The 13781-nt window shown below is 60.5% G+C and overlaps 2 protein-coding genes across 2 annotated transcripts in view; one reads left to right on the top strand and one right to left on the bottom strand.

Moving 5' to 3' along the window:
- Nucleotides 1-13781, top strand: part of LOC136993803 (antigen WC1.1-like) — a 350141-nt gene that overhangs the window by 64054 nt on the left and 272306 nt on the right. The gene's annotated exons all lie outside the window — the stretch shown is intronic.
- Nucleotides 6236-13781, bottom strand: part of LOC136993747 (antigen WC1.1-like) — a gene marked incomplete at both ends in the record, with an annotated part of 213633 nt that continues 206087 nt past the window's right edge. Inside the window, 8 exons of the mRNA XM_067308690.1 lie at nt 6236-6546; nt 6630-6692; nt 7386-7700; nt 8136-8450; nt 8531-8848; nt 9840-9906; nt 11032-11213; nt 12410-12724. Of these exons, the coding sequence (XP_067164791.1) occupies nt 6236-6546; nt 6630-6692; nt 7386-7700; nt 8136-8450; nt 8531-8848; nt 9840-9906; nt 11032-11213; nt 12410-12724 (1886 nt within the window). The remainder of the gene's footprint in view (nt 6547-6629; nt 6693-7385; nt 7701-8135; nt 8451-8530; nt 8849-9839; nt 9907-11031; nt 11214-12409; nt 12725-13781) is intronic.

Raw genomic sequence — 13781 nt, 5'->3', positions numbered from 1 at the left:
CACAGCCGAAGGCTGGACATGGCACCAAGCGCCAGCTGAGCCCTGCGCTCCTCGCAGCTATGCAAGTCCCAGAGCCCAGGGCTCATGCAGGGCCCCTGCCCAGCCCCGAGGGCAAAGCGGCTGGTCTGGGAGCAGCGAGGGGAAGGAGCAGGATCCGGCCCTTGCTCGCACTGCGCTGTGGTCCTGAGGTGTAAATCTCGGTCTTTGCCACAGCTCGGTGTGGGCAGAGCTCCAGGGCAGAAGAGGCTGGTTAGGGGCACCTGGCACAGGACAAGGTCCCTGCAGAGCGGGTGTTCCAGCATGGAGGTGTCTGCCCCAGAGCAAGAGCCCCTCTGTGCCCCAGTGTCCCCCTGCCCTGGCACATGCAGTGCTGCTGGGGCTGAGCCCTGAGGTCAGTGGGACAGAGATGTCTGAGACCCCTCGCTAAGCAGTGCTGGTACTTTTCCCTCCCACCTACACTGTGGGTCCAGGCTCCTCTCGCGATCCCTTCTCAGCTCTGCACACACAGCCCTGCCATTCTGCAAGGTCCCCAGCACTCTGTCCTGGAGAGAAGCGGAGATGTCCCCAGCCCTGGGACATGCTGCTGCCCATGGAGGGTCAGTACAGGGCCTGGGGCTGGAGGAGCTCCCAGCACGACACGGGGAAACGCTACCATGGAGAGGGTGCTGGTGACAGCTGCTGGCTCCCTCCTCTCCTGGAGGGCAGGATCCTGCTGTTTGCAGCACTACCGAGCTGCGGCTGTTCCCAGCAGGGAGCCTGGCTTTGCCCTGCCCCGGCTGGGGGGATGGAGGGGGCTCACACAGCCCCACTGCCGGGCTGTGGCTTGGCTGCTGGGGCAGAGGAGAGCTGCCCTTCCTGGGAGCCAGAGCTGAAACCCTCCTGTGAAGCAGAGCCAGCACTGGGCAGCACTGGGGCTGGGGATGTTATCCTCTGCCTCCCCGAGAGAGGCACCAGACCCTGGGCAGAGACATCTGATTTTGTCTCCCGGCCTGATGGTGCCCGTTGCGGGGGAGAGGCGAGCTGTGCTAGGGCAGCTGGGCAGGGAGAGCTGATGGCAGCGACGTGGCCCCATGCTTTCCTGTGCCTGCCAAGGCTGAAATCAGTAAATGAGTGGAGGATGGATGCATAAGTGGTGGGTGGGGGGATGATAAAAGGAAAGAAAGAGAAAAATGCAAGGGAAAAAGTAAGGAACATAAAATTTCAGTGTAGGAAAGGAAAATTAAAGCAGGCAAAAATGCTACTATCAGAAACTGCCAGTTTAGTCACAGAATCCCAATGTTTTTTACATATAGGTATAGATCATATAGATTCAGACACAGATGCATTTGGTGACTCCTCCCCACTCCAGGAGATCTCTCCCAGTAGCTCAGGTGTCAGCTCAGTGCAGGAAAGGAAATGAGCCAGGGCAAAGGCAGAATGTGTTTTTGTGCGCTTGGCCTTAGCCCCACTGCCTGTCAGTGTGTGGCATGGGGAATCCATCAGGAAGAGCCAGTGGAGTGTGGAGACCCCCCCTGGCTGGAGGAGGGAGGGCAGTTTGGGTGCCAGATGCTGCACAGCTGTTGAACCCTCCTCCCCACTCAGCTCCTGTTTGAGAAGTTTCTCACCTGTGGGCACTGGGGCACAGTTGGTTAAAACCCGGCCTAGGACCAGGGATCCTCCCTCAGCTCGCATCAGCAACTGCTTTAGGAGTGGACATGAAATCTTCTCTCCATGGAAATATGCCCTTGTGAGCATCCTCAGGGATGGGCCTGTCCCAAGGCCGGGGGTTGAATCGTGACTTTGGGCTGCAGCCCGCATATTGTGGTGGTCCCTTCTCCAGCCCACTGCCCTCTCCCTCTTCTGCCTCCCACCCTGCTGAAGGAAATGTCCTCTCCTGTCACTGACTGCTCCCGTCCCCTGCGTCTGCACACGGATATTCCCCTGCACAGAGCCAAACTGGTGCCCCAGCTGAGGCAGCTCCTTCTTCTGCCCTTGCAGCCCATCAACGGGAGGGCAGAGGGGTGGGGGTGGATGGGAGCAGGGGGGCGTCCCAGGGCTTCCCTGAGCCCTGGTGCCTCACAGCCCCTGCCAGGAAGGAGCCAGCTCTGGGCTGTGCCAGGAGTGCTCAGGGGTCCATGAGGGCCACAGGAGCCAGGAGCAGCCCCTGGAAATGGGAGATCCTGTGGAGCCAGAAGAGGGGAAATCCCAGCCCCTGGCACCCCAACAAGCTGCTCTGCGCCATGTGCAGGGTCAGTGGGAAGCAGAGCTGCCTCCCAACTGCTGTGGGGAGGTGATCCCCAGGCAATGAGCCCCTCTGGGGCTGGCTGGGGTGTTCAGGGCTCTGCTGTCACCTTCAGGCTCACTGCTGTAGGGCCACAGCCCAGGACCAACCCTGTCACTGCCTCTTGGTGGTGGCATCCTTGCGTGGGACCAGGGTGGTCCAGGCAGAGGTCCTGGGAAAAGAGCAAGCAGGGGCACTCCCGGGGTGAGGGGACTGGACCTCCCTGCCCAGAGGGGCATTATGGGACCCTGCAGAGAGACCCATTTTGGCTGGAAGCTCTGCATGTGGTTTGCAGGATGGAAATGTCTCTGCCAGCAGGAATATCCTCCAGCTGGACTGTTCACTATTCCCACACTCCAGGGTCTATGGGCACTTGCAGGCGCACAGCCTGTCTCAGAGCCCGCTGGTCCTGAGACGTGTCCCTTCCCCACTGCTGGTTCTTGGTGCTTCGCCCTCCCTGATCAGCCTCGGGGAGACACCCCGACACCTGGGGAGGGAAGCACCAGCTCTGGATCAAACTCCCAAATGCTTTTAATCAGAACAAATACCAATGCATGGCATAGAAGTAGATGAATAAAAATAGACAAAATGCCCAGCTCTTTCTGCTACCAGTGGGAGAAGGGAGACTGGTCTCTGGCACTCACGGCTCTCCCAGCTGCACAGAACTCTCTTCCATCCCAGGTGCACCCAACCACATGGCAGGGGTGGGCTCTCCTGGCCCTGGGCTCAGGGACCTTTGGGCACCAGGGTCCAGTCTCTCAGCCTTGGTGTCCTCATGGGGATGTGTCAGAGACACCTCTTCAGCATCATCGTACCCCGTGTCTGTGGGGAGCGGGGATGGGGCGTTTCTCTTGGCTCCTGGGGCCCCATCACTTCCCCAGGAGTGCAGGCTCCCCTCTGGAAGCAGCAAGGCCGGTGCATTGCAGTTGGCCCCATGCACGTGCCCCTCCTGGGCTGTAAATCCCCTTCCTCTCCCTCCTCTTTCTGTCCCGAGATGTCCGGCCCCTTATCCCACCCCAGTTTCCCCACCAGGAAAACTCCTGGCGCAGGTTCCCTCCCTGTCCCGGGAGGTCGGGCTCCCAGTATGCAGTGACTCTCTGGGCACTGGGGACGGCACCCCAGGAGCCGGCAGCACTGCACTTCCCCCTCACCTCTCTGTGCCTCCACAGGCCTGTTTCCCTCCTCTGCTTCCCTGGGCACTTCCCAGTCTTGCTGCCCAGGAACAAGATCCTCCCCAGGGTCAGAGACTTCTCTGGCATCATCATAGCCATCTGCTGGGTCACCTCTGGGCAGGACGGGGACATCTGAAAGGAGAGGGGAGCTGTTGGCAATGAGAAGAGCCCTCTCGCAGAGCAGAGGAAGGAAGGACGTGCAGGAATGAGGGGCTGAGACACTGGTGTGGCAGGGCCACAGGAGACTCAGCATCTGTCCCACCTCCCCCAGGGTTGTGGGAGCGTGCATATGGCAGCGGGGATCCCTCTCGCCCAGCTGCAGGGTCAGCAGTGCTGGGCTCTGCACCGGAGCTGGCTGTGGAGACGCTGGTGCCTTGAGGCATGGCTCCTTGAGGTAAGCTCAGGGCCTGCTGGAGGCAGGGACAGGTTGAGCCCGGGAAGTCCCCCTGCGACCCCGCAGGGCTCAGGGCTGCAGGCACCCAGCTCAGATGGGCATGTGCGACCCTCACCCGCTCCACATGGCTCTGGAGTCATTCCTGAGGGTGATTCCTCCCCACCCTGATGGTGACACTCAGTGACAACGCTGTTGGTCACACAGCTACAGGGAGGAGAGAGCAACCCTTCCTCTGCCTCACCCTCCATTACCTGGTGCTGACCCAGGACTGTCCTCCTCCTCGCTGTCCCCAGGCTCGGGCTGCAGCTTGGTCAGGGACCCCTCCAAAGAGGAGCCTGGCGAGAGGAGCAGCGGGTGTTATTGGGGTGAGCCCTGCTGACCCTGCTCATGGCCAGCACTGCTGGGGACGGGGATCCACACAGCAGGGACTGCGCGGGGAGGAGGGTTCGGGGCTCATCCTGCTCCCATGGGATAAACCCCATCTCAAAGGGCCTTTTGGAGCTGCCCTGGGACAGCCCCTTCCCTCACCCACCAGGTACAACCCCGGACAGGCAGCCCAGCAGGCAGGGAGGAGCTGTGCCCTGGGCTGGGATGGGCAGAACTGGTGGGGAGGAAGCTCCTCACAGGGCTGCTCTCCCCACAGACCCTGTGGCCCAGCACTGTGGGGACCACTGGTCTGGGGGCTGCCAAGGTCCCATCCTGGGTCAGGGCTGGGGGAAAGGGCCCTGAAGATGTGCTCCCTCCAAAGTGGACCCACACCAACCTGAGCGACCGAACATCGCCTGCTTCTCCCATGTCAAGCTGTAGTCGATCTCCTGGTACACGGCCTCAGAGAAGGGCTCCAGAGACCTCCTGGAGCCTGGCGACAGAGGCAGGGTCGGCACAGGGACGTGGAGACAGGAGACCAGACTCCGATGTGCTCACCCAGCCCTTCCCCAGGCCAGACCAGTACTGACCCCACAGCCCAGCCCCACTGCTCTGTCCAGGCACCACTGCCACGTCCCCAGTGACAGCAACGTCCCTGTGGAGATGGTCTGGGACAACGTCACCCTCACCCTGTCCCTTCAGAGACAGCCTCATGCCCCTTTTGGCCCCGAGTCCAGTCCCTGGTCTGACCCTGGAGCAGCTCCCACAGCTCCTCTCCCCGGGGAGCTCCCTGCTCTCTGCCAGATGGGTCCATAACATGGCCCTGCCCTGCCATGGGTGGGCAGGGCTGGGCAGAGAGAGCAGCCTGGGGACCGGACACCCGCACTGAGAGACCCCCTGCCCTGGGCTCCTCCCGGCACCACTCCTGCCCCACAGCCTCCAGTGCTGCCCAGAGCACAGCCAGCTGCTGCTCCCGTCTCCCCCGGCCTCTTGCTGCCATTTCTCTCCTCACCCATCACCATCTCCTCCTGCATCTGGAATCTCTCCTCCCCTGGTTGCTGCTGTCCCACAGCCTGACAGTGGAGGGGCAGGGAATAGGGCAGGACAAAGCACCCGCACCCCAGCTCCATCTGTTCCCCTCACAGACAACCCACAGCACCCCCGGGGCTGCCAAGAGGCATCGCCCACCCTGGGACCGATGGGGAAGGACCCACCTCTGCGCTGAGCCCTGGCACTTCGCACTTGCCCCACCAGGAGGGCCAGCAGCAGGCAGAGCAGGGCCCCCAGGATGATGCAGATGATGACAGGCACCGAGATTCTCCCGCTGTCCCTCGCACGGCCCTGGGTGAGATCTGCAAGGGCAGGGACATGGACGAGGCAGCCCCTGGCCTGGGGGAGGTGGGGGTCCAGGGACATCCTAGTCCTGACCCCCCCCACACACATGGCAGCAGGGGGTGGGGGCACAGGGTTGGGTCACAGGGCAGTTCCCACCCTGCTGGCTGAATCACAGCCCTCCCCAATGCCACCTGCTCCCACCCCAGGGCTTCCTCTCTGGGGCTTCACACCCCAGCACAGAGCCCCTTCCCTCGGGCTGCAGGTCACAACCTGGCCCCAGAGAGATCAACCCCAGGGAGGAGGGGAGGTTACCTGCTCGAGGAGGTGACGTTGTCGTCCTCGGTGCAGCTGCAGAGCAGAGAGAGAGATAGAGGGGTGTGTGTGGGTGTGTGTGTGTATGTGGACATCCCCTTAAAGTCCCATCTGAACTGTCCTTCTCTGGGTCCCCGTGACAGGCCCAGGGTCCTCTGCTCTGGGCCGTGGGGAGGACAGCACCGGCAGACCAGGGGATGCACTTACAGGGGTTGCAGGAGTCCCATGGGCAGAAGCCTGAGGACACCCAGACCCACAACAGCTGCTCCCCACCTGACACCAGACACCTGACCTCCCCAGGGACATCCTTGCTCTGAGGAGCTCTGGGGCCTTGTGAGGACACAGCTGGGGAAACATGTCCTGGAACAAGGGGACGAAGCACTGCTACTCACCGGAGCAATTCACAGCAGCATCTTCCTTGTGCTGGCAGGCACCGCTGTCCCCAGGCTGGGTGCAGCAGTCCCAGAGAGATCGCTCCGTCCCTCTGCACTCCACCCGCTCCAGCCAGATGGGACCTGTCCCCTTCCCAAATGCAGCCTCCCCCAGGGCAGACACGGCAGGGCCACAGCCCAGCTGCCTGCAGGCGACCTCGGCATCCTTCATGTCCCAGGAGTCATCGCACACTGTCCCCCAGGAGCCGCGGTGCCAAACCTCCACTCTGCCTGAGCACCTGTCCTCTCCTCCCACAGCACGAATCTTCTCCATCTCTGGAAAACGCAGAACCCCCCATGTCACTGGGGCAGCTGGGAGAGCCTGGCCAAGTGAGAAGGGCACATGGAGGAGCAGCTACCTGTGCAGCTCGTAGAGTTGGGGCATTCGGCCACCGGGGCTGGAGTGGCTTCTGGTCGTCTCCCTGCAGAAGGAAATGCTGCGGTGAAGGGGCTGCTTCATGGGAATCATGTGGACAGGAGCAGGACTGACCTGTGCTTGAACCTCCCAGTGCCTCCTTGCTCATGGACACAGCTGGATCCCTGGCAATTCAGGGTAGAACAGCACAGCACTGAAGGCTTACCCCTGGCTGCTCACCCCCAAAGGCTCCCTGGTTAGCAGAGGAGCAGAAGGATGTTCCCAGAGGGCAGGCTTCTCTGAGCTCTGCTGCCAGCAGTGCCCTGCACACTGCCTGTTTCCTACATAACCCTCAGCCACCAGGACTGGTTTCACTCTCCCCCTTCCCGTTCCCTCAGCAAAACACAGCCATGAGCAGGATGTTCTGCACGGACTTCCCAAGCTAAAAGGTGGTTGTCTGGGCCCTCTCTATGGGCAACAAAGAGCAACAGGCACCTCCAAGAGGTGTCCAAGGGGAGCTGGAGGAGACCCTGCCTGGAGGTGCCTCTGCCCCTCCTTGGGCTATGCAGGGAGCTCAGGACAGCTATTGCTGATGGACACGTGTCACTCTGAGAGATGAAGTCTTGTTTGTGTCACTGACAGCACAGTGGTCTGAAATGGAACGTAAAAGCCACTCCAAGCTCTTTCTCTGCATTGCACCTTGCTGAACAGGGAGCAGGACCTGCTGTGAGCCTTTGTGACCAGGTGGTTCCAGCCTTACCACTGCAGGTGATGTGAGTCTCTTCTCGTTGGTCATCACATGACTGCAGCTTCCAGGAAGCAGAGGGACACTGCCAAAAGGAGCTGTTCATCTTCCCACACTGAACACGATCCAGCCATGTGGGGCCAGATACCCTGCCATACGGCAGGTCTGTTTCAGGGAACCCTTCATCTCCACAGCCCAGCTCTTTGCACACCAGGGACATGGTGTCAGGAGTCATTGAGTTGGAGCAAACACTCCCCCACGTCCCATTGCAGAAAACCTGCAGGCGCCCAGAGCAGCCGTCGCTCTTCTCCAGCCTCAGGGCTGTGAACTCTGGAAGGAAAGGCACAAAGTGGGGGGAACAAGCTGGTCCTGGGCTGAGGAGAAGGAAACCTGAAGCATCCCTGAAAATCCCCCAGGTTATTCTATGGCATCCATGGGCAGGAAGGCTTACTGCAAGGAGCAGGAACTCTTCTGGACACCCCAGGGCTCAGACAGGCAGAGGGCACTGCCAGCAAGTCACTGTTTCACCAAGGGAGCAGAGAGAAGTCCCCAACGTGCAGCACTACCCTCCCCTCTAAGCCCTGGGCACATCTGTGCTCTCCCTATAACCCTGACTAGCTCCAGTGAGGACTGTGCACGGATGTTCCCAGGATGGGGGCAGGAAGGGGGCTCAGGGCAGCCAGGGGCAGGCTCAGCCATGCCCTGCTCTCCCTGCATCCCTATCTTCCTGGGCACCAGGCTCCCACCACTGCTCCCCACACAGACCTGAGCAGACGACTCCTGCGTCCTCTTTGTGCCTGCAGTCGTGCTGCCCCCAGGCCTTGGCAGGGCAGTCCCAGAGAGCAGCTTCACCCCCGGAGCAGTTCACCTCGTCCAGCCAGATCTTCCCAGAGCCTTTCCCGTAATGAGCAGAGCCGGGCGCCTCCATGGCCACCCCACAGCCCAGCTGGCGGCAAACAACGGTGGCGTCTGACAGGTCCCAGGAGTCATCGCAGACGGTCCCCCAGGTGCCCTTGTAGTAGATCTCCACTCTCCCGGCACAGCGCCCTGCCCCGTTCACCAACCGGACCCGCCGGCTCCCTGCAGCCGGGAGAAACCCCAGCTGTCAGCGGCTCCCGGCCCTGGGGAGCACAGTGTGTTGGGGACTGTCAGCGACTCACCTGAGCAAACCACTCCCACATCCTCCGCAATTCCTTCCGGCACTGCCTCAGGCAGGGAGATGTTGCAGAGGGTCAGGCGAGTCTCCTTCCCTGCACGCTGGACCCTTCTCAGCCCCACGGGGCCCGTTCCTCGCTCAGGCTTCGGCGGGTTGTAGGCTCGCTCTGCCTCTCCGCACTGGAACTGCCGGCACACCACGCTGGCATCGTTCACATCCCACTGGTCATCCAGGACTCTGACCCACGTCCCGTGCAGCAGCATCTCCACTCGCCCGTCACAGCGGCTCCCTCCGCCCACCAGCCACAGGGATTCAGAGGGTTCTGTTCGGAGACAGGCAAAGTGCCCTGGACCCTCTGTGACACCGGGGAGCCCTGCACCCTGCCATGTGTCTCCCATTTCTGATGCCCTGGGACACCCAGGGGCTCACCCATCTGTAGCCGGCTCACAGTGAGGAACTTGAGGATGGAAGTTTTCCATGTTTTTTTTTTCTTTTTTCCTCCAGTCACTAAACCTTGCTGACTACAAATGTCATTTCTCAGGAAGGGACAGGGATGGGCAAGCATGGGAGGTGAGGGCAAATCCCAGAGCCACCAGATATATCCTTAATGATGAATGTGGAGCAGCTTCAGCAGGAGGAAGCACTGGCCTGTGCAACGGCCTGGGTGATGGACAGGATGAGCACAAGCCTTGCTCCATCTCCATGCTGGGACTGACCCCTGCTGAGACACCCAGGGGAGAGCCCACACGTCTCTACCCCTCTGCATCCCTATGGATTGGGGATGTGGAGCTTGTGTCCTGGGCAGGAAGCAGAAGCACGAGGGCCTTTCTTACAAAACAGGACGAGTTTGGGGTTCATACTGACAAGAAGCAAGGGCAAATCCCAGCCCCACTCTGCAGCTCGGCCTCAGGGATTGCTCCTGCTGGACGCGCCCACAGCAGCCCCTGCAGGCGGTGGGATCAGGGTCTGCAGGGCTCTCTGTGGTCTGGGACGGGGCTGTGTGCTGCAGGAGGGAGAGGAGGGTCCTTCACAGCTGCACTGAGTGGAGCTGTGTCCCACAGCCCCGTCCTGTGCCCGTGCTGCAGGAGGGCAGCAGAGGAGCCCAGGCCTGGTGGCGGTCTCCGAGACCTGAACCAGCTGCCCTGGGGAGGCAGAGACCTGAGCAGGCAAAGCCCTTTGAACCCCTCCATGGGAAGCCAGGGTTTCTTCAGGGAGAAATTCAGTTTGTCATTGCCATGGGCTCCCCGGTTTTGGGTTGCCATGTCACACACAAGGAGCAAGTTTAGTTAATCCTCCATTTTCCCTGAACTCACCTGAGCAAAAAACACCAGCAACGTTGTCATGTGAACATGAGGAGGCGCCCAGGGCAGTCACAGGGCACTGTACCAAATGGGATTCGGTCCCCTCACAGTGGAAGATGTCTCTCCAGACAGGGCCGGTTCCTCTCCCAAAATGCCCTCCTCCAGGAACAGATTCAGCAAATCCACAGTTGAGTTGATGACAGAGAACGTGGGCATCGGAGATGTCCCAGCGAGAGTCACAGAGGGTTCCCCAGGTCCCCAGCACCTGGATCTCCACCCGCCCCGAATACCTGCTGCCATTCACCAGCCTGAATCCTGTGTACTCTGGGGAAAGAGGAGGAAAAGTGAAGATGGCGTTAAGAAAATTTCCACTATACTCTAGTTCTGCAGAGAAAGAACATGCAAGGTCAGGGTGCCTTCCAAGCAGAACATCTTATCTGACCTTGCCTTAGCCCTGGTTTTTGTACAAAGTTGAAGATCTGCAAAGAAGCCACTTTAATCCAGCCAGCAGTACAAAAGTGGTTCAACGGTAACACCAGAAGAGGTGCAAATCAGCTAATGAATAATTATAAGATGAACCATATAAGGCTGGCACGGAACTACCTCATACTGTAGCATGGCAAGGGGATTGGTAGACCTAAGAATCATGGATAGATCTGGTTGGTTATGTAAACTGAAGTATTGAATATGTAACAACTTACTATCGCTTAAAACTTGTAACAAAAATCTGCTCGGGTCCCTTCCTGTGCTCCCAGCCAAGAGGCACCTTATTGCTAGCAATAGAACTTTAAAAACTTTGAAATCTGACTCCTGCTGCTCGTTACCGGTGCCCGTGAATGAACAAATGAGAACAGATAATTTTAACGTTGGCTTTGTGCTCTTGCACCCTCAGGTGTTGAAGGAGACCCCAAAGGGATAGCAGCCCTTTCTGCTCCTTCCACGTCATTTTAAGATTACAGACAACAACTCCACCCCTCCTGCACTCACACCATGCTCAGCACGGTCACTTCCCTGCGCCCCTACCCCGCAGCACACAGCTCACAGGAGGCATTTCACACCTCCTCCCTGAATGCTCACGTGTGCAGGTGACACCAGCGTCGTTCGCGTGGGTGCAGGTCTGGTTGCTGAGGGACATCCTGGGGCAGGAGGAGAGGACGGATTCATTCCCCACACACTGCAGCTCTTCGTCCCAGATGGCACCAACCCCCTCTCCAAAGTGAGCTGCCCCGGGGATGGAAAGGACCGTGCCACACTGCAGCTCCCTGCAGATAACGTCAGCAGCTTCGAGACCAAAGTGTGAGTCACAGACTGTTCTCCTCAGGTCTCCATCTCTGATCTCCACACGTCCTGAGCAAGGGCTGTCTCCTCCAACCAGCTGGACAAATCCTGGAGAAAATACCAATGAGAAGGAGTTCCCAGAGGCTTCCAGCAGTTACATACCTGCATCCCACATGATTTCCAAGGCAGCCACATCCAGAATGACCTGTGAACACCCCAGCAGCAGTCGTCAGTGGGTGTTGATGACACAAAGCCTGCAGGGCCCCCTGCACCTCCTTTCACACCCACACCGCACTCCAGAGCTTGTGTCTATGCTGGACCCACAGCCACAGGCACTGCTCAGGCAAATGCTGCTGCCCCAGGAGCCCAGCGCTGCCCAGCACAGGCCCCCAGCACCACAGTACCTGGACCAGGGAAACAGGCCCAGGTGCTGCAGAGCTCAGAGCCAGGCTGGGGAATTGCCTCAGAGCAGCCCCAAATGCTCCCTGTTCCTGGGGGTGTCCTGGGGTGTTGGGGTCTCTGTGAGGGGAGACACGTCCCAGGCACAGAAATGGTGCAGCTGTAACCAGGTCGGTGTCTGGGCCAGCTGTCTCCTCCGACACATGCTTGGGGAGAGGTGTCCCCAGGCAGGACCACAGCGCACTGCTGGGGCTGTGCACGTCACGGTCAGCGACCGGGCAGAGGAACAGGAGATCCACGTGCAGCCCTGGGCTGACACCGGCGCATGCTGCAAAAGCAGGTGCAGATGAGGGTCAGCAAGTGCTGGCAAAGCCCTGTGGCACGGGGCAGCGTGGGGAGCCGAGGGCCGGCAGGAGCGGCTGGACAGCGGGTCAGTGCTGCCTGCACAGGCCGTGTTCCCCGCGGGGCTGTGACAGCCCCAAGGACCCTGCAGGGCCTGTGTGTGCAGTGATGCGGGAGGGAGCAGCCAGGGGCCTCATAGCCGCCAGGCCCCGAGCTCGTGTGGGGCTGATCCTCATGGGGCGGCCCTGGGCACGGCATGCAAGGTGCTGCCCGTCACCTTGCTCCTCTGCCCCAGGCCCTGCTCTTCTTCTCTCTGAAAAGCCCCTTCGGTTCAGCCTGAGGGTGGGCTGAGCCCCCGAGACCCTGATGGGGTCTGCGCACCTGCGGTGGGCTCACCCGGGGCTTTCCCCAGGGACAGCAGCAGCAACAGTCCCAGCTTGGCAGCAAGAGTAGCCACGTCAGGGCCTGCTCTGGTACCCACGCATTTCTCCTTCAGGGCACAGCCCGGTTAGTCCCCGATCCCAGGACCCGCCCCAAAGGTGAGGAACTGGCTGACTCCTTACCTGAACAAACCACTCCAGCATCCCAAGCATGAGTGCAGTAATGTTTATTCCGATCAGTATGTTCACACTCAGACAGGGCAGTCTCGATGCCTTGACACTCAAGATTGCTCAGCCAAATCGGGCCAGATCCTGGACTAAAACGCCCATACCAAGGGGCTTCGAGAACAGATCCACAGTCCAGCTGCTTACAGACTACAGCAGCATCTTCCATGTCCCAGCCATCACCACACACCGTCCCCCACTGGCCCTGGTGTTTCACCTCCACTCTCCCAGCACAGCGTCTGCCTCCAGCCTCCAGCCTCACCTCCGCAGCACCTTCAAACACAGACATGGGGATGGTTAGGAGAATGCCGAGGCCCCGCGCTGTGGCTGTGCAGGGTCCCCTGCCCAGGGCCGAGTCCCAGGCACGGGGGCTGTGAGCCTTCTCCCCACTGGGCTGTTCCAGGGGCAGTGTCGGGGTCCGGCTTCTCCCCACGGGCTGCGCTGGGCTGGGCTGGGGGATGCCCAGCTCCAGCACTTCTGGGCCATTCCCACCCCAGATCCCTTGGCACCTCCTTGCACCCCATCAGCACCCTGCACCCTCTCCATGCCCACCTGGACGCAGTGCCTGGCCCTGCACAGGGCACCTGCTCCTTCCCAGCATGGTGCCCCGTGAGCAGCCCCAAATCCCCAGGCCTCCCCACACTGCTGCATCCCCCATGACCCCAGCCTCCTGCCCACCACCTGCCCTGGGCACCACTCAAACCCACCCACCTCCCCCAGGGCTTTCCATGTCCCCAGGGAGCACCAAGAGGATCCCCAAGATTCTTCCAATGCTCATTCCCTCCTTGCTCATGTGGATGAGCCCAGCCCCTGCCCTCAGCCAGGGCCCCTGGGAAGGACACCTCTCTGCCGGGCTGTGGATGCAGATGCCCTGGTCCCCTTCTCTCTGCAGGGCACAAACTGCCCCTCCTCGGGCCAGGCACACCCTGACCCCAGGGCAGCGAACAGCACAGAAACCCTCCTGGGCACCCGGGGGTTGGCTGTGTCCTGGGGATCACTGAGCTCTGCAGACACCAGCTGACCCACCATCAGTTGCAGGGGCACAGCACTGGGGGGAACAGGGATCCCCAAAGGGTGCCCAAGGATGAGGTGTCTATAAGCACACCCAGGCACCAACTGCCATAAGCACAGGAGCCCTGGAAGCACAAACATCCTTCTCCCACCCAGAGAGGCACAGGGTCGATGGACTTGAGCAACCTTCTGACCCTTGTCTCACTGCTTTCTGGGATGAAACCCCTTTTCCAGAGGGATCCCCATGATCCCACTGGTGCCCATTGGCCCCATGGCCATGTGATAAGGAAGCAGGCACTTACCCCAGCAGAGCTGCACC

Source organism: Apteryx mantelli, chromosome 20 (genome assembly GCF_036417845.1).
Source record: "Apteryx mantelli isolate bAptMan1 chromosome 20, bAptMan1.hap1, whole genome shotgun sequence".
Lineage (NCBI taxonomy): Eukaryota > Metazoa > Chordata > Aves > Apterygiformes > Apterygidae > Apteryx > Apteryx mantelli.
The sequence above is the reverse complement of the archived record's forward strand: the minus strand, read 5'-3'. Positions and strand labels throughout refer to the sequence as shown.